Source organism: Astatotilapia calliptera, chromosome 4, assembly GCF_900246225.1.
Source record: "Astatotilapia calliptera chromosome 4, fAstCal1.2, whole genome shotgun sequence".
Taxonomy (NCBI): domain Eukaryota; kingdom Metazoa; phylum Chordata; class Actinopteri; order Cichliformes; family Cichlidae; genus Astatotilapia; species Astatotilapia calliptera.
Window position 1 is genome coordinate 11,628,194 of NC_039305.1, and position 19,630 is coordinate 11,647,823.

General features: G+C 37.9%; 2 protein-coding genes across 4 annotated transcripts; one reads left to right on the plus strand and one right to left on the minus strand.

Moving 5' to 3' along the window:
• Positions 1 to 4,987: 4,987 nt before the first annotated feature.
• Positions 4,988 to 9,947, plus strand: LOC113020605 (uncharacterized). 2 transcript variants are annotated; one of them, XM_026164694.1, is made up of 4 exons: positions 4,988 to 5,437; positions 6,690 to 6,740; positions 7,218 to 7,284; positions 7,531 to 9,947. In XM_026164694.1, exons 1-4 carry the CDS (start codon positions 5,321 to 5,323, stop codon positions 7,896 to 7,898), a joined length of 603 nt encoding a protein of 200 aa, XP_026020479.1. In that variant the 5' UTR covers positions 4,988 to 5,320; the 3' UTR covers positions 7,899 to 9,947. The 2 variants fall into 2 exon arrangements, with proteins under 2 accessions (XP_026020479.1, XP_026020480.1); XM_026164695.1 differs by having other exon boundaries at positions 7,218 to 7,277; positions 7,530 to 9,947.
• Positions 9,948 to 13,655: 3,708 nt separating this feature from the next.
• On the minus strand, positions 13,656 to 16,310 carry tnfsf14 (TNF superfamily member 14). 2 transcript variants are annotated; one of them, XM_026163677.1, is made up of 5 exons: positions 16,144 to 16,310; positions 15,774 to 15,984; positions 14,645 to 14,678; positions 14,491 to 14,556; positions 13,656 to 14,346 (listed from the first exon to the last, which is right to left on the minus strand). In XM_026163677.1, exons 2-5 carry the CDS (start codon positions 15,966 to 15,968, stop codon positions 13,955 to 13,957), a joined length of 687 nt encoding a protein of 228 aa, XP_026019462.1. In that variant the 5' UTR covers positions 15,969 to 15,984; positions 16,144 to 16,310; the 3' UTR covers positions 13,656 to 13,954. The 2 variants fall into 2 exon arrangements, with proteins under 2 accessions (XP_026019462.1, XP_026019461.1); XM_026163676.1 differs by lacking the exon at positions 16,144 to 16,310 and having other exon boundaries at positions 15,774 to 16,035.
• Between the last annotated feature and the right edge of the window lie 3,320 nt (positions 16,311 to 19,630).

Consider the following 19,630-nt stretch of genomic DNA (forward strand, 5'->3'; position numbering starts at 1 on the left):
TTCTTGTAATTTCTTCCATTTTAAGTGGAAATGAAAAAACATCCCAGGCTACACGAAGGACATTCAAAGCTCTTTTTTTGGCGCTGGCTGCCTTTTAATCCATTTTCTGTCATCGTGATCCCATGCTGCTTCAATAATGTTGAGGTCTGGGCTCTGGGGAGGCCAACCTGTGACTTATAGTGTTTAATTGTGTAGTTTTCTATCCATGAGTGCCTTTACTGCACTGACAGTGTGTTTGCAATCATGCTAAAAAAATGAAGTGGTTGCTAATCTGAGACTTTCCAGATAGTTTTTTATCTGCTGGATTAAAACTCTGATGGCACTTTTCTGTAATTCCATCAGTTTTGAGAAGATCCCTGACAGCACCAGTGTTGGGAAAGTTACTTTGAAAAAGTAATTAATTATAGTTACTAGTTACTTCTTCAAAAAAGTAACTGAGTTAGTAACTGAGTTACAAGATTCTAAAGTAATTAATTATTTGAAAAGTAACTATTGCATTACTTTAAAAAAAAATGTTTAACCCTCTGGGGTCCAGGGTATAATTGGCTATTTTTAACTACTTTTGATGTTTCCTCTACATTTCACCTTTAAAAACTATTTACTTTGCCTTGTTTGGTATCATCAGCACAACCTCCCATGTCTGAATTTACAGTTATGTTTTCATTTTGACATACTGTATTAACACAATTGATCTAAAATCAGACAAAAAACATAAGATTTGAGTAGAAAAAAGTTATATTTTTTACTGTAACAACCACAAACATGTTTAATGAATCATATTTCATAACTTTAAATACAAATATAAATTGTTCAAGTTTTACAAACAACAAAGTTATTTGCAGCCATTTACCTTTTACCATTTTTTATAACCATTTCAAACTGCATTCAATAAGATGCCACACAAATTATTTGTGCCACTCCAAAAATTTCTGTCCACTATAAAGGAGAACAGCACAGCCTGATACCTGCGGGTCTGACAGCAGGTGTATCACTCCTGTTTTCTACCTGGAGACAGCAGTCGCCTCATTGTTCTGACACACAACACAAAACTATCCACAACACTACACACTAACTACACAAGACAACACATTAACTACACGCTCCAAACACGCTAAACGTCACACATCTCTCACATCTCAAAACTCAGTCTCTTTCTTTTTCTGCTCTGTATTTCTCGCCATCACTCCTAAACCTTCCCCCTCTTCCTAAACAACTAAATGTCATGTTGTCATATCATTTTTGATTGGTCGACATGGTGCATTTTTCCACCAACACGAAAGGACTGTTTTTTGTTTTGGTTTTTGGGGGTTTTTTTGGTCATAAGCAGAGAGTGCTTGCTTGCGCTTTTCCTTAGACAGTAAACGTGATGAAACTATTCAGGAAAAAACACGCGTATGTATTGTTTATCATGACTCTGGTTTTGCGTGGCCTATCAACACAATTTATAAACTGGTATCTATCACCTTGTTGCTTTGTCTTTAAGTGGTCATGTGATTGCCTTACCACGACTACTTTATTCTCCCTCAGTCAAACAGCAGCACTCATTGGCTCCAGGTGTTGTGCCAGAAGCTACTTCCGTGCAACTGATATAAGATGCAGTAAGCTGAAGACAGCTTCAACCTTCTGTTTGTTGAAAAATAGTAACGCGACCACACAGCATTTTCTTGTTAGTAACGGTAACGGCGTTGTAATGATAGAAATAGTAATTAGTTAGATTACTCGTTACTGAAAAAAGTAATGCCGTTAGTAACGCCGTTACTTGCTAAAATGTAGCCCCAAATCATGACAGAGCCTCCACCATGTTTTACAGATAGCTGATACTCACTACTAAACCTCTCTCCTGACCTCCTCTGTACACAATAATGACAACTTGCACAAAAATGACAAATTTGGGTTCATCGCTCCATAAGACCTGCTGCTGCTGATTTTCAGTGCAGTTTTGTGTATTTTTGTATACCTCAGTCTTCTCTCCCTTCTTGACTTCCATTGTTCATCTGCTTTAGATAGTTTTTTTTTTAGGCCTGCCACTTTCCTCAGATGTTTTAAGGTAGCAGGGTGACTGTTGGAGGCAGAACTTCCTGACTGGACGGTTGGTGGTCTGATCTTTGGCAGTCTGCATGCCAAACTGTAGCCAAAGTTGCTCTTTGATGCGTTCATTGGTGTATAAATGTGAGCAACCAGTCCATTTACCATTTACTGCACACCATGGCAAAATATTCCATGTTTTTGCACAATAGCTGTTTGTTAGTGTAAAAACACATTTTATGCCTGTCAAACTGTGTTATCAATTGTCTGTGTCAGAGATTCAATTAAAGAAAAAATGGGGGAGAAAGTAAAAGAAAGATTTAATTTAAGATCCTGTCATATAGAAGGACTGGGCTGAAAATAAATGAAATGAACCCTAAAAGCCTGAAGAAATATTTCCCATGACTAACCTTCTACAAATTAGAAGTAAATCTGGATCCTTGGAAGTAAAATACAAAGAATTCAATACAATACTGCACAGCCAATCTTTCAACCACAACAACAATCTTTCAACCACAACCATATTTTTGAACTCGGAAGAAATGGAGTATTCAGAGAGAAATGAAAGAAAGCAAAAGGAAACTGTTTCTCTATGTTGAATTGTGTATTTTCTGTGGGAAATTCTACAGTGATGCAGTAAAAGTAGTAAAACCCCATCTTCAGTTGTCTGGAACACAGTATCACAGCTTTGCATTTACTGTAGGGCAATAATCATAACTACTAATGAAACTAAGTACGAGCTTTTGTTAGTCGTTTAACTTTTTCTTTCCTTTTTGCTGATGGTCTCAGTTTTGTGCATTTTTGATTTATGGCCACTAGATGGCTGTAAGTCATCATAAATCCTCCTGAGACCTAGAATAAAATTTTGTGATATTTAGATTTGACAGTCACATGCTACAGCAAATGTTGGAACTGGAAGGAGAGTCTTACTTAGTCAGTTTCATACTTAGTGCTGTCAGGAGATGCAGGTGGAGTGGGGTCTGATCTTACAGCAAGAAGGTGAAAGTTCAGAGAAGGATATGTAAACAGTGGACGGCAAAATAATGACACAAAGTCTATTACTTGTAAGCTAGGGCTATGAAGTTGTGGGCTCAGCAGATTTAAGCTGTCTTGCTGTATTCAGTTAAGAGAGCTCTTCAAGATGTCTCTTATCATTAACACCAAGAACATTTGTTGTTTTGATGGACTGCCTAATCTTAAAGAATCTGTCTTATTAGTTTCTATTAGCTGAAAACAGGAAACAGTAAATTCAAATCCTGTGTTATCTGAGTCATGCCGTGAACACAGATATGCTGAAGAATGTTTTTGCCTTTCATGTATTGTTTAAGCTGAATTCAACTGATAAAGACAAGACACATAGACTTTAATGCTTTTTTCCCTCATAAATGTAATTCATTACAGAAGTGAAACTTTAAGTGTGTGTGTGTTTTCTAGAAATCAGAATGCCTAAAGATTTCAAATCCAATGTGGCAGTTGAGAAACCACACCAGACAACTTCAAAGCCCTCGCACAATATTTCTGGAGTGCCATTATTTTGCCCTGACTCAAGACTCCTCAAAGGCTGGTATGTCTTCCTCTGAGCTTTCACCTTCCTGCTCTAATGGCTGGCCTTGCTCCACCTCATCTCCTGACAGCTGTAAGTCTGACTCTCCTTTCACAGTTCTGAGTAAATGTCCTTTTCTCCTCGTCCTGCCCTTTGCTTCCTGAAATATTAAAATAAGTTCAGGATGTGAGGCAGTAAGACCTGCTGTCCACTACAAAGGGCACTGGATAACACTTTTGTTCCAGAAGGGTTAAAATTGCTATACACTTCTAAAATCACACTAAATCAAAGACACTCAAATAGAAGAAACAAACAAAAAAAATCACTTTGTCTCCTTTGTGGCTATAAAATGTGGAAGCTGCAATTCCTGTACAAGAAAATCCATGTGCTCTGTTAGCCCAGCTCCCACAAACATAGCATTGATAAGATCAGAATGTGATATAGATTGTATGTGCCTCAGAAGTTGTACTGTGATTTATCATGAGTTGCGCACTTTGTTTTGGCTTATGTTTTGGAAAATAGTGAATCATCAACAATGCAGAAGTAAGCTAGTTGCATTGCAGAAAGAATCATTGCTTTCATGTCATCGTATTCATCACACAATGAGAGACAGCAGGGGTTTCTCACTGTCCTTTAAACATGCACATGACTCGATACTGCTGACTCCTAAAAAAAAAACAATTGCTCATCGGCTTTCCCCATCTTATCAAAAGAAAAAAAACATAACAATCTCTTGTTCCTTTTTTGCTTCTCATAATTTCATTTAACTAAAATGTATCCATGTAACAAGTCTGGGCATGTTGTTTACAGCTCTGTTACTTGACCATTCCCAGTCATAAACACCGCATGCATCATTTTTTCTGAGTGATTGAGTTTGATGACGCATACCTGAACCAAAGCCCATCCTGTTTTTGCTGCCATGAAACTTTCCCCTGTCAAAGTACAAACAGAGAAAGTGAAACCACATTTACTGACCACAAGCAGAATTTAGTTGCAGGTGGGAATTTTTAAAAAGCGCAAATAGTAAACAGCTCATCACAACATTTTTAGAGTTCCACTGCTAAATTTTGCAGTGACATTCTGTTATAAGATCAGACTTAAGATAAGTTGTTGATAAGTCAACAATATGTGGTTGAATTATGTTGCGACAGTTCTTTCTTTTATATTCAGTTTACTATTTTTATCTCTGGTTATGATGCTTGCGTCAGTTCCAAACAAATATTTTTAAGGATAAACTGTAACAGAGGCATATTGTCATGTTGGTACACATCTTTACCCTTCCATTTTAATATTAGTGGAGAAATACACATAGAAAAAAATCAGCAAAGTAATGATTTTCAGTGTTGTAATAACCACGAAAATATCCTAAAATTTTCACTTTAACAGTCTCTTCATAAATAAGGAAGTTAAGAACACATTTCAACATATATTTATGTCAAAGTTTCACTCCTTCCTTTTCTCCCAGCTGTCAGTATTGTTCCTGTCTGTGTGACTTGTGGTGAGTAGGAGAAAAGGGCCAGTCCCTTTAGAGATATAGATATAATCTGGCTGTGTCTCCCTTCAGTAGCATACAGGGGAAAGTACCATTTGGATACTTCAGATACTTAGGCCACACAGTGAGCTCAGGAAGCGAAGTAACACATCAGTGCACAGCAGAGGAAACTCAGGACTTGTACAGTCGTCGTTTCTTAACATCTATCTTCCTGCGTTCCCCGGGCTAAGAGCGCTCCGAACCCTGCTGTTTGACTGACGATGCCGGAGCCTACCCAGAATTTACTGATCCGTATCCTCGTGTTGTGGAACACCGTAATCACCATATTCCTAATTGTGTTCTTCGTTCTATACTTCACAGCAGGACATAAAGGCTTGGTGAGAACTCTTTGAATAATACTTTAACTATGGTGATTAGCGATTAGACAAAAAAAGGTAACTTCTTTTTAAAACCGTTAGTGTAGCATGAACATTTTTTTGAATAATAACATGAACTTCAGAAAAAGTCAACATCTGTGCCGTACATCTGCTCTTATTTGTGGTTTTGGTAGTAGCTGGTAACTGGTGAGAAAGACACCTATGCCTGTGGTCTACATTTGGTTACAGACCCCCGTCATAACACCCAGTCACAGCTTTCTCATAATGTTCAGTGTTTTTGAGTTAAGTTGGTTTCCCACAGAATAAAATAAGATACAGTAATACAGCACCAGGGATGCCTTACTTCATTCAAAACACAAGTTTATTACTGGGAGAAAATATAAGTCATTTGAAGTTTTATAGAAAATAAACATATTTAAATGTTTAAACAGTGAAGAAGGCATCTTATTGACAAATGATTGCCTAAAAGAAATTGGATGACATCTGGTGCTTTTGTAGAACTATGTTAACCCTCCTGTCATGTTGGTTTCCAGGAACACCAATTATGCTCCTGGGTTCATTTGGGCAAATTTACTCATCCAAAAGTGTCAGAAACACTGGCATTGGTTATTTTACAATTTTCTTTTATAATTTTGATTTTTTTTCATTTTCTGTAGTGATGCAGATGACATGTGACATCTCTTTTGTTCTGGGTCAATCTGACCTGCAACATAACAGGAGGGTTAAAACATTACAATAGTATGATCATTTTTTGAATAAATTACACGAAGGGCAGAAAAAAAATCAACATCTGTGCCATACAGCTGTTCTTTTTTGTGGTTTTTGTAGCATAGCTGGTGAGAAAGACACCTATGCCTGTGGTCTACATTTGGTTACAGACCCCCGTCATAACACCCAGTGACAGCTTTCTCATAATGTTCAGTGTTTTTGAGTTAAATTGGTTTCCCACAGAATAAAATAAGATACAGTAATACAGCACCACGGATGCCTTACTTCATTCAAACGCAAGTTTATTACTGGGAGAAAATATAAGTCATCTGTAGTTTTATAGAAAAGAAACATATTTAAATGTTTAAACAGTGGAAAAAGGCATCATGATTGCCTAAAAGAAATTGGATGACAGCTAGTTCTTTTGTAGAACTATGTTAAAACTCACAATTGCACCTAAATTTCAGAGTTTCAGTCAGCTTCCACCCCGAAATCCTCTTACAGTATTTAGTATAAGCACTTTTGTTTCCTTTTCCAATCTTAGGAAAATAGTGCTGTAGAATCATCCAAAATTTCCTCCACGGAAAAGAGATGGGTAAGCTATCCATCATTTCTAAGATTTATTCAGAGTTTGTGTTTCTCTCCTGACTTTTGTGTTAAACATTCACCCTCTGTCCATTTTCCTTTATTTCATGCCACAAAGACGTCCTGCTGATGTTACATGTATTTACTATAAGTACACATGTTTAGTAAGCGAGATAGATGCTGCACTATGTATGTCAGATTAATTCCATTTCTTATGAGTTACGTATGTCTAACCACTCTCCTCCCCTCTTGGAGGAAGCTCAGTGACGTCATTGCCACATTCGGGGAAATGCCACTAAACTCAACTGTTGTCTCTTCATTTTCCTTCTGAAGTTAGTACACAGTCTATGCTGTAAGCTGCTGTTGTCTCACGTTGAATAAACTGCAGCCTCTCTGGGCCTGAGTGTGTGTCCCTGGAAGTCATGTTTGCACCACATTTACTGTTACTATTTTGAGAGTGATAAATCCCTTCTTCTTCTTTCAACAGACAACCACCGCCCCCTCTAGCCTCTCCTCAATTACAGGAAAAATGCTCAGCTTTAAGTTTGAGGAAGGTAATGTTTTTCTTATTTCAATTTATTATCTGCACTTAAAATTTATCATATCCCCATTCAAATATTGCTGTGTTTATACTTTCTTTGTCAGAAGAAAAAAAATGTAATCCCATGAAATACATACAGTCAGTAAATAAATGAATACAGTCAAATGTACTTTACTTCAGGAAAAAAATTTGATTTAAAAACTGAATATAGAAAAAACAAATTTAGCATCTATAGCAGTCTATTTTATGTCCTCCACAGGTGAAAGTGATATAACATGGAGTCCAATTCGTTCAGATAAAACCCTGATTTCAAAAGTCAACAATGGCCTGAGCCTGAACATGGATGGATACTATTTCCTAAATCTTCAGGTTGCAGTGCGTCCAGCCTGTTCCATAACAGATCAATCCAGTGTGAGCCTGGTGTACATACCGAAGGACAAAGACCCCAAAATTCTTCTAAAGGGCTCGATTAACAAAGAAACAAACACCACAGGTATTCTCAGCAAGGTAGTGGAGTGCGGTGCTGGAGAGAGGCTGATATTCGACATTAGTGACCCATTACTCAGTTGTGTTGATAAAAATGACAGTAAAACTCACCTGGATATCATCTTCATGCCACGGCTTTAGATGTAAGTTCATTATTTTTAGCATAGTGCACGACACCTTTCCAGCTTTGGAACCCACACTGAAGCAAACCTAGTCTGAATCTTGTTGGGTGTATTTGTTCACTTTGGATGGATCACACTTTGATTTTGGCCAGTTGATCTCCAGATCAGCAATTTACCTAACAATTTTTGTAAAAGATGCATAAAAAAGGGGAATTCAATAAGAGGTTGGATGAAAACCTCGTCTCTTTTTACATTCCGGTCTAGAGCTCGCCTTAAACAGGGTTTATAATGATTCAATGATGTTCAGTTTTGTAAAGTAGATATAGCAGACCGGGTATTGGTCTCAGGTTGTATCATCACTACAAAATCACACTTGAAAACAGCGCAATGTATGTAATGTATTGTGTATTTAATGAATTAGAACCAAAGCTGGATTGTTTTCATTGTTCTCAAATAGCTGTTTTAAACAGAAACTTTGAAGCGGGTTGTTCAGAATTGACAGATCTCACTTGTTGAAACGATATTTCTTTGTTAGAGCTTTGCATGTTTAAAATATCTAGTAGTTGATTTCAAGAATTTATTGTGCTGAAGTGTCACATTTTTCAGCAGGAGATTGCTTTTGATGTTTGCACAGATTATACTTTCTAATTTCTGATTCATTTCTTGTTTTGTTAACATTGTATGAATTCTGTATTTAAGTTTATTTATTTATTTCTCGCAACAAAAACCATGTGCAGCATATGATTTAGACACATAATGGATGTAACAAAAAACCCCATGGCAGGTCAGCTAATAATCTATGAATGTTTATTTTCTCAGTGATAATGTTCCACAGGGTGTACCAGTCACAAACTGGTAGTGAGTCACTGGAATCTATGTAGAGAATTGACTTTGTTTGTTAAAAGAATGTAATTCATATTTGGAAAGAACAAAGGTGTAGTTTTGATTTACTTGACCAATAACATACTTTAGTATTTCATCTCATTAGTCTAAAGTTAAGTGTGAAATGACTTGATAAGCTCCAGACATCCTTGACTACATGTACTATACATTGTGACACGTGAAAACACAAGTCGCAGTGGTTGTTGCGGTAAGTTTCATGTGTTTGAGATTTGAAAGAAATACTGGGTTTTTTCACTTTTTGTAATTTTTTTGATGTTTTAGTGGAAGAGGAAGCTGCTTATGCATTTGAAAAGATTTCTGTGAGACCTGCTAAATGTCTGTGTTTAAATTTGACTTTAACCATTGTTATGAAAAAAATAAGAGTACGTCTTAGTTAAAAATGTTTACTGTCTTTATTGTATTTGATGTGACTGTAAAACAAAAACAAACTCAATATGAATCAAAGGACACGATAACAGTGATTAAGGGCTTTTGGGTTTGAGTCATTTATGAGACCCTACATATGAAAGTGAGAGGTCATGAGTTAACATTGGATTACCACATAATCACTAATAGAAAGATACAGCGGGACCCTCCCTGTCTATATGCTGTCGAAGAATATGTCCTCTTGACTCTTGACAAAGCAAACAGAAGAAATGCTTCTCATACAAAGCATTCAAAGTCACATCCAGTGACCTAAATCGCAGTGACAGAGATACAGTAAAGCAGCAAAAAAGGTCACTGGAACATTAGTCATCACAGTCAAGAGGCACATTTTCCAGCTTTCATTTGAAAACTTTTGTTTTCCAAACCTCAGCCACAAACGAGTCCCATATCTCTCAGTGCTCTGTCAATTAGTTGTTGCTACCACAGCTTTCGATTGCAGCGAAGAGGTCCAGGATGTAAAAATTGATAGCAGACATAGCAAACTACCACCCACTCTGTCTCTTTTATTAGAGGCCTTAGATGCATTTGCATGGGTTGATTTTGGGTGCTCCCTTCCTACTGCTTTCCACTGCCCAATGTCAAGATAATAAATGGTGTATCCACACAGAGAAAGTGTATAACCTCTACACATCATTTTTGCCCAGACATCATGGAGAGAACGTTGACATTATAAACATGTTTACAGCATGCACTTTTTGAATAACAATCTTCCAGTTTCTTCTTGTAACCCTTATCAATATGCCACCTCTTACAATAAAAGATTTGTCAGACTAGAAAATGTCTGAAATGAGTAAGCTTGTAAATCCAGTCACAGCGGTTTTTTTAAACTTGAATCAAAATGATAGTGATGTCAAATCTTTAAAAGTTCAAATATTTCTCACTCACATATTTTTCCTCCAGCCTGTAGTGTTAAATAGCCATGTAGAGTATTGTGTGTGGGTTACCCAGTTTTGGATATATACACTACTGTGCTACAAGAGTGCTATGCGCAGACACAAATTTCTGATATTTAGCAAAAGACTAAAACAATAGAAGAATTTTTCTTGTTAAAATTCAAGTACAGATCTCTTGGATGGTTACCGCCGCACAACAGGCATCATTATTTAACAGCTAATCCAATTAAAATTCTACTAAAGACAACAATAGCACAAACACAGTGGAAAGGTCACGTTTAATAGCAGAGGTGAAGCCTAACCCACACACACAGGTCAGTTACAGCTGTCTGTGTCCAGCGGCTGAGCAGCTCCTGTATCGACCATAAAGCTGTTATTAATTAACACTATCCACACAGTTCTAGACCATTTTTGAATCAAGCTGTAAATATGGTGTTTTAAAGCTGCAAAGTTGGGTATTTTTGATCTGATCAACTGCAGATTTTTGATCTGATCATCTGCAGAGGAATGGTTTATTTAAAGAGTTTCGTGAGGTTTCAGAACTCATCATTGTACAGAAACAGCATAATTGAAGGTTATGAATGAATCATATCTATCTAATGGATTCCAATTGGAAAGAACATATGATTTGTTTGCATAAAGGGACAGTCCTCTTCACACACACTTCATACACTAAGGTTAATTATGGAGTTCCGCAGGGTTCCGTGCTAGGATCAGTTCTGTTGACTTTATACAGCCACTATCATTAAAAAGCAAAGGGTACATTTTCACTGCTATCCAGATGACACCCAACTTTATCTGCCCGTGAAGCCAGATAACACTCACCAATTAGTTAATTGCAAGAACAACTTAAAGACAAAAAGACCTGGATGATCTCTTATTTTCTGCTTCTAAATTACGGCAACTGGTGTCTAACTGGATACTTAGAATGGCATTACCTTGGCCTCCAGTAAAACTGGGAGAAATTTTAGAGTCGTTTTACATCCTTCAGTGTGTATATTGAGCTAATATGTAGGATTGGTTTCTTGCATTTGTGCAATATCTTTACAATTAGAAACATCTAATTTTAGAGTGATGTTAAAAAACTAGTTCATGCATTTATTACTTCTTGGCTGAACTACTGTAATTCGTTAGGACGGGGCTCTCCTAAAATCTCCCTGAAAAGCCTTCAGTTGATCCAAAATGCTGCAGTAAAAGTACTGACAGGGACTAGAAAGAGAGCATGTTTCTCCATTATTGGCTTTTCTTCATTCATTCTCCTCATATACCAGTTCTAGAATAATCAGGCCCTGTCTTACCTTAAAGACCTCATAGTACCATATCACCCCAATTGAGCACTTCAGTCTCAGACTGTTGGCTGACTTGTGGTTGCTAGGATATTTAAAAGAAGAATGGGAGGAAGAGCTTACAACTTTCAGGCCTGTCTTCTGTGAAACCAGCTCCCACATTGAATTTTAGCAACATTTTAAGACTATTTTCAAGACTGAGGTTAAAACTTTCCTTTTTGATAAAACCTATAGTTAGGGCTGGATCAGGTGATCCTGGGTTCGTCCTCAATTATGTTGCAATAGGCCTAGGTTCCTGGGTCATTCTCATGATGCAGTGTTACTTCAGCTCTTTTGTCCTGTCTCCCTGCCCCAACCTCCAGTCCCTGACCCTCCATGAGCCTGGTTCTGCCAGAGGTTTCTTCCTGTTAAAAGGGAGTTTGTCATTCTCACTGTTGCCAGGTGCTCATAGCTGGTCCTTTGATTGTTGGTTTATTTGAAGAGTTTTAGTCAGGCTTCAGAACTCTGTACAGACACAGCATTAGTGAAGGCTTGGTGTTTTCTGTGTTTTTGTAGGGTCTTTACCTCGTGATATAAAGCAAACCAAAGTGATTATTGTTATGATTTGATACTAAAAAACTGATCCCTAACTCCAGTGGATGAGTTACAGTTCACCCCACTCAAAGTTTTAGAGTTGTTCTGAAGAGGGGGGAAAGCCCCCACAGAAGCCCAAACTGTTATTTGTACCAACACAAGGGGACAGCATTTAGCTGCGGACTGTTTGCTGTGCTCCTCTTTCAGTTTTGCTTTGCATAAAAAAATATATTCTCCATAAACTATGTTGTGTGATTTTAGCCAAAAAAAAGGTTCAATTTAAGAGGCCATTTTTGCCTTATTTCAAAAGTTGATTGTAAAAATCAGCAGTGCTCAAGAGATCAATATCTCACACAGACCTGCTTTATAAATGGAAAATGTTGATTTCATATACGGAAGTGTAAAGATTTTGGTTCATGTCATAACCGGTGATAGAGTACTCTCAGCCCACACAAATTCTCTATACAAGTCATGCTTGGCCTCGAAACTACACAGCTGATACAGCTCGCGCTGCTGCGCTACCGTCGTCTCTCACACTTCACAGGTCAGCCAGCGCTGGAAGATCATGACTCACACATGTGTTATTAAAAGACCAGAAGACTTGAGAAAACATCATTCAGCTCATGGATAACTAAACTCTGGACTGGAGTTACACTTTCAGCTCTCAAGTGTGTTTTCCCAATTTGAGTAATCCATACTTGGCTGAGGGAAAATTAATTAGAGAAATCACTCAGCCTACACACCCACCCATAGAAACACATACATGCACATACACATATTCATTCACATACACTCACACACACACATGTTGCTTCATTTTCACCAGCCATTTCTCTCTGGGTCTGGGGTTGGAAAGTGAGTCAGCCAAGCAATCTGCTGCTATCACCCCCCTCCCCCCGGCAGCCCCCACTACCACTTCCTTTTCAGTTTACAAATATACAACTCTGTGGGTGTCTTCTTCGAACACACATAGATGAAGGGAAAGTATAACAGTGACTGCATGGGACATACAAAAAAGGGGGAAAAAAAAAAAGCTTCAAAGAGCTTCTCGTTCGCACAGACCTTGTCATGGTTGCACGTTGTGCCGAGATGTGACTTGAAAAGAAACGATGTAATCTACTGAAAAAAAGTAGTAAATAGAAAAGTAAACCAACAATGAAGACGTTGACATTTTTCACATCCACTTTAAACCTTTAAACCTTAAATAATGTTGCTGCCAGTATACATTCAGGTGAGAAGAAGCTGACATGATGACACTTTACTTTTTGGGCCATTGTGGTATTGAAAAAAAAAGTTCCTCCAGTAACTGCTGTGTGGTTGGACTGAGTGGGCGACAACATTTTTAATACAGAGACCACTGAGCCTGTATCACGGTCTCACCTTTCACGGCAGGAAGTGAATACACTTCCCTTACTGTGCATGGCTAACAAAAAAGACCAAACCAAACAGGTCTTTTAAATTATTATGTGTTTATTTCATTGCACTGTATGACTTAATGTATATAAATACAGAAAAATGAGCTTTTTTCTTTAATAATAAAAAACAAATTCATAAATAGTGTGCTGTACGTGTTACAGCAAGTAGGAAAAAGAAAGGTTACAGTCTTATTTTTGATATTAGTATGAACACTCAGCAACAATCTGAAGTTCAATCTGTGAAATATGTGTATATATATATTAGAAACGAACTGTTAGAAATCATATTTTAACAATCAAAGTTTTGTTTTAAAGCAAATACACAAGCATATAAGCATATCAAATTTCCCTGTTGTCCGACTGTTCGTTACACTTATAAAACAAAATTGAGAGTTACATCTGCAGAAACAAAGCTGGCAGCACAGCCCTGCACTTTGCAACGTGCAAAGGCACAAAGAGGATTTGACACTTGCCTTCCTTGCGGTTACGGACCTGCTTTTTCATGTCAAAGAGAATCACAAACCCCTGAGAGGACTTATAGGTTTTAATTTACTCTCATTTAGAGCCTTTATGTGGCATCTATATCATATAGGCACCAAAGACATTCTCAGAGGGTTTGTGGCGTACAATTTTTGCAGTGTCACTCACGTCCACAAAAATACCATCATCCTTATAAAGGTGAAACACTCCACCCAGGTAACTGTTGGATTGTGTTTTTTGACTGACTTTTGAATGTGAAGGATATTTCCTGGACTGCAGGAGGGTGATATTCCCTGAATACCTGTCAGTATGCATGCTAATACGATGCTGAAATCCGTTGCTGTCTGAGAAGAAAACCTTGGAATAGACATAGTAATAACCCTCTTTCTCAATTTTAAGCTCTCTGTCTTTGTAGGTCATTTCATAGAGGAGAGGGTCTGCATTCATGCTCCATGCCATTTTGTTTTTTGCATGAGCTACATCTTGTCCATCTGAAAAATATAAGAACAAATGTAATCATTCTAATAAAATAAAGTGCAAACATCACACTGTGAAGAACAATATGTACTTAATTATGCATCTTGGTAATAACTGAAACATTATGTTTCTGGCAGTTAGGGAAATGCTGTTTTTACCTGTCAGATGTGCAACCGGTTTGGAGGGAGGAATACCATAACTGGGTTGTTCAGTGGCAGTTGTAACTGTGAGAGGACGAAACATTATTTATCTAGTGTGGAATAAGTAAACGGAAGGTGCTTGTCATCTGTGTATGAATTTGCTGAGACTCACCTCCGATGAGCTTAGAGATCGATTCTGAGTCGGTCTGCAACGAAAACGAAAGAGGGTTAATGTATTTTTAATGTGCATTTGCATTTTTGAGCATGCACATGTAGATGCGTAGATGCAATCGGCTCTTGTGGATAACAAAGTTGTGAAAATAGAAGTTTAACAATATTAAAATGTAATTGTAACAGGCATTGTTTTTCTGCAGAGAATGGTAGGACAGAAGAAAGTAGATTGCTATCATGATACCGGAAGTAGACCACTTCCTTTTTGCCATCATCCCTTGTTTGTACACTGTGCACACACTCAAAAACGCCACTGCTGTTATTCTGTTCTATAATACGTGACAGCTACACAGTGCATCAGTGCTGTACAGGAAACTGACTCTGTACGTCCACCGCCTCAGAAAGTATGTCTGCCCCCTCCCCACATGCACGTCATTAAAGTTGTCCGTAAATGAGCTGGACTTTAGAGTACTTCTCCATGTGTGCTTGGCCCTCTTCCCCATAATAGTGAAATAAATTCATGATCAGCAGTTTTTACTGAAAATAAATTCATCTCAGCAGAATTTCTATCACAAGAGCCCCTGTGTTTGCGTCACAAACCCTTCCAGATACCCAGACATACATATTGCATAAAGAATCTCTGCAATAGGATCTTCTCTAAGTCAAACTGTTATTCTATTCTATTCTGTTGTGGAAATTTACATTTTTAATAACTTTCTCACATACAGCTCAAAGTAATCTACATTTTTATGCCTATTTATGCATCTACATGTTTAATTATGACAATATCAATGATATAAAACAAAAACTCAGGTTTAAAGAAAATCAAGACCTGTAGCAATCTGCTGTGACCTTTAACCAAACGCATTTCTGATTACAAATACTTCTGATTGAGTGAAAGTGTTATTAAAATGACTGACAGAAAATATGTAGGAGAATACTGTGAAAAAGTACGAAAAGAAAACTGGAAGTGAGAACACTGTGGTAAACAATGAATAAACTCTTACAATGAAAGCGAGATTCAGAGGCGTTGAAACAGATATTTAATGGAAAAAAGATCTACCGAGACAATGAGCTAATAATAAATCATAGAATGAAATTGCAAAAGGTACAGAAATGGTGATACTTACATGTTCGGCCTGGTAGAGTCCATAGATGAAGCATGCTTCTATGACCATGCCGCACAGCGCCACGCTCACCAGCATGAAGAGCAGGATCTGAGCCACCCCGGTCTTTTTTCGCATCTGGATCAGCCTGGGGGGCACTGGAGGCCTTGTGGCATGGGTGTCCACCACACACACAGAGGGATATTTAATCTTCTCCATACTTTCTGGGTTTTTTCTGTAAATGGAAAAGAATTCAGTGAGGCGCTCTCACTGAAGTAGCTGCTGCTACTTCAAAAAGACAGTAAAGACAGAGAGACCTGAGAGACAGGCAAGTGTGAAGAAGTTTCAGAATGGGTGGGCTTACTTCTGGTTGGTTCAAGTGGAGCAAACTTACCAGCAATCAGAGACAGAAGTCTTGAGATGTATCACCAAAGCACCTTTGAGAGCTTCCAACGTGCACTTGAACTGCACGCACCCAAAGGATACTCCGAGGTTATGTCACTCTTTCCAGTGTAGTCAATAAATCGTTTTTGAAGTGTCACGGTTGAAGGCGACATTCAGTGAGTGGAAGACCCAGAGCAATGCATTCTGACCTCCCCATTTACACCCTCCCACTTCAGTGCAGCAGCAGTGCAGAATGTCTCCAGTCCCACTTCCTCCCTCGTTAACACTCTTTTTGGTCTGACAGTTACAGTAACAGACCAAAGTTGTACACACATGTCCTTTGTCACTTTAAGCACATTTGTGAAAGACCCTAAAAGGTCACTAGCCACCTTAAGTAATGGGTTTAAAATGTATATATTCTCTCCCAAGGCTTGGTTATTTTACGAGAAAGTATTTTGAGGTTTAAACAGTATGCATATTCCATCCAGTCAGTGCTGGTAATACGTAGCACTGGTTAATATAATTTTTCATTATCTTCACTAGCATCTAATTAGTAAACAGTTAGCATCCCATTGGTTAGCAGGAAAAAGTCGTTTAGCTTCTACATGAGGGTGATAACAGTCATGGGGAAAAAAATATGCACACCCAATGCAATTTGTTGGACGCTTTCCCTACAGATAAACATTTTATGCTTGGACACAGGGGAAATTAGTTAATTTAAAAAATGTATAGGTGTAATTTTCCACCAATCTGTGACATAGTCTTAGCGTAAAATGCAAGAACATGTCATTTCAATCTTGCCTTTGACTTAACTTTCCACTTCACTTCTTCTTTTTGAGTGATTCCTTCTTAAGTCGTTCCTTGGTGTAAAGGGCCATCGCTGTCTTAAAAGTCCACTCAGCTTTGGCACAGATGGCTTCATGTTAAGCAGAATGCAGAATGAATTCAAAGCTGAATGGCAATGGCAGAGAGCCGTTTATCCCCCAGGAAACAAACAACCACAACACAATAAAGTTTCCATCAGTATGTGGCAAAGCTGTCCTTGGTTGGTCTGCTGTTAGTGCTGCTGAACAACTCTAACTTTGATTTGTGTCTCCAGAGCACAATATTCCAAACGACCTGTAAGGTCATTGCAAACTGCTGTTTTGCTCTAAACAGCTGCAACGGTTTTGCAATGTAGGTCAAATGTGCAATCTCTGGTTGATTCGAGATGCATGCACTCTAACCCTCATACCTGACCTACAGTTCCTGTAATGGCACTTTAGGGTTCTTGCATCAAACAGTTTGTTCTTGGGATGATGTGGTGGACTAGTTTTTGAAAAATCGACATCGCTTTTTTAAGACTATACTTATTTTACCTAAAATAATTTAGGGATTTGTTTAAATTCTTGCCAGTCTCATAGGTAAAAAAAATATTTTTTCTGAAGGCCACACAAAGCTTCTTTTTTTTTTTTAAGATATGGATTTAATAGTGGAATTTCTTTCAGTTATTTACCTACTTCAATTTTTGTTAAATGTCATTAGAAGCACCACCTTCCCACTCCACCACCCACCCTTAGGGGGTGGAGTGGGTGTAGATGAGTGTCAGGGATGATTCTTGACAGAAGGATAGCGGCAACAATGGAAGGGAAGGTTTACAAGATGACAGTGAGACCTGCTATGACAGAGTTAGAGAGGCAGGGCTGAGATGGTTTGGACATGTCCAGAGAGAAGCTTAATGGATGGAATGAACGGAGTACATTAAATGTATCAATATTCACCATTTAGAAGATCCAAGAAGGTTAAAACTCAGTTTTAGTGAGATGTACTTTGTCACTGAGGCTTCAGTAGGTGAGGGGCTGGACAATTTCACATTCTGATGAGAAAAGATGTGATGGACATACGGGGAAAGACATTTTACCAGCTTAGTGCTGAAAAGGATTCCCGACCTTTGACCTTGTAGTGGACTATACACGTAAATATAACAAAGTACAAGATTACTGTTAAATACTGTCACTAATACAGTTCCAGCATGTCCTACAACCCAACAAATACCATCATCATCATCAAATACATCCTCAATTAGATTAGACAACATTTCTTGTAAGAAAATGGCAGATGGAATAAGCACAGAGCCGAGGCTACTGTTTGGAGAAGCCCTCAGAGAGGACTGATGGAGGCTCCCTGACGAGGCAGATCCCCGTAAACTAATGAGAAGCCTGAGAAATGAGAAATGAGAAAGGGGAAGGAAGCGTGGGGGTACATCCTTTCAATAAAACTTCTGTTTAAGCATGTTCCAGTGATCTACCAGCTGCTTGGATTGTATTAGCATATTAGTGTATGAGCTTACCATACCATCCTTTTAAAGTAATGTGTGTGAAGTGGTTCTGAAATATGCTAGTAATGGACAATATGATGAAGTGGTTTCCATTTGATCATTCTAAACACCTGCTTAGGAATACATGATTAATGATGATTTAATGTGTACATGATGCAATGAAAGTGAGAGAGCAACGATGCAAGGTGAATCATAGGATGAAAATATATATATGATGACAAAAGTATGACAAACAGAAACAAAATATGACACAGAGCATTATAGAGGAAGTGAACATTAATTTGAACTTCCTTTAATGCTGTTTGTCTGCTGACCCAAGTGGACCTAAGACAGTTTAATTAATTCCTAATAGCAGTGGTAAATGTCTTTTATTTATCCTATCATTTTCACATCTTCACTTTGAGTGTTTCTTGGGAGAGACTGGCGGGGGGAACAAGCACAGATCTAGGCCTGAGACTGTGGTTTGGGGAAGGCCTCGGTGAGGACTGGTGGCAGATCTCCATCTACCAATGAGAGGTGTGAGAACTGGGAAAGGAGAGGGAAGGTTGGGCAAGAAAAGTCAGAAAATAATGAGCTTTTCATACTAAGATTTTATTACTCACTCTGAAAAGAGAGAAGTCACATTTAGTCACATTCAGTACAGTATTACATAATTTTCCTTTCTTTATCTCTTTATTAAATTAAGAAAAGTGTTTGTTCAGTCTGTCGCCCTCCAGTGATTTGTAAATTGGCACTTGCTCTGTGGTTTTGGGTTTCGTTGATTTGTTTTGGGGGTTTTCTTCTTCTATATATCAAGAATAAAATAATAAAGTGACAGAGAAATAACATCACATAGTCTCTAGGCTGTAAATAAATGATCTTCCATTGAAAGACCGTTCAATGGAAATCACTCAGCAACATTTTCTGTGAACACTAAGCTCAGCAATCATGGACCCAGTCTCCACAAACTCAAAACTTTATGATACAACGTATATTTATTTATTCATGAAGTCATCATAAATCATGTTTGTGCCTCTTTTTTTTAAATATCAAGCCTGCTTTCTATTCTTTTTTTTTTTATCTCATCAACAGCTCCACCTAAAGGAAAATGTCAGGTAGTTCGCCTACAACGTTAGTGATCTTACGTGTGTAAAAACCAGAAAATTAAGAGAAAGGGGAAATGAAATGTGAAAAACATAGC

Coding starts and splice junctions, on each gene's coding strand:
- LOC113020605 (XM_026164694.1), top strand. CDS start 5,321: ATGCCGGAGCCTACCCAGAATTTACTGATCCGTATCCTCGTGTTGTGG. Junction 6,741..7,217: donor CCTCCACGGAAAAGAGATGG/GTAAGCTATCCA, acceptor TTCTTTCAACAG/ACAACCACCGCCCCCTCTAG. Junction 7,285..7,530: donor CAGCTTTAAGTTTGAGGAAG/GTAATGTTTTTC, acceptor TGTCCTCCACAG/GTGAAAGTGATATAACATGG.
- tnfsf14 (XM_026163677.1), bottom strand. CDS start 15,968: ATGGAGAAGATTAAATATCCCTCTGTGTGTGTGGTGGACACCCATGCC. Junction 14,679..15,773: donor GACTCTACCAGGCCGAACAT/GTAAGTATCACC, acceptor TTTTCGTTGCAG/ACCGACTCAGAATCGATCTC. Junction 14,347..14,490: donor ACCGGTTGCACATCTGACAG/GTAAAAACAGCA, acceptor TATATTTTTCAG/ATGGACAAGATGTAGCTCAT.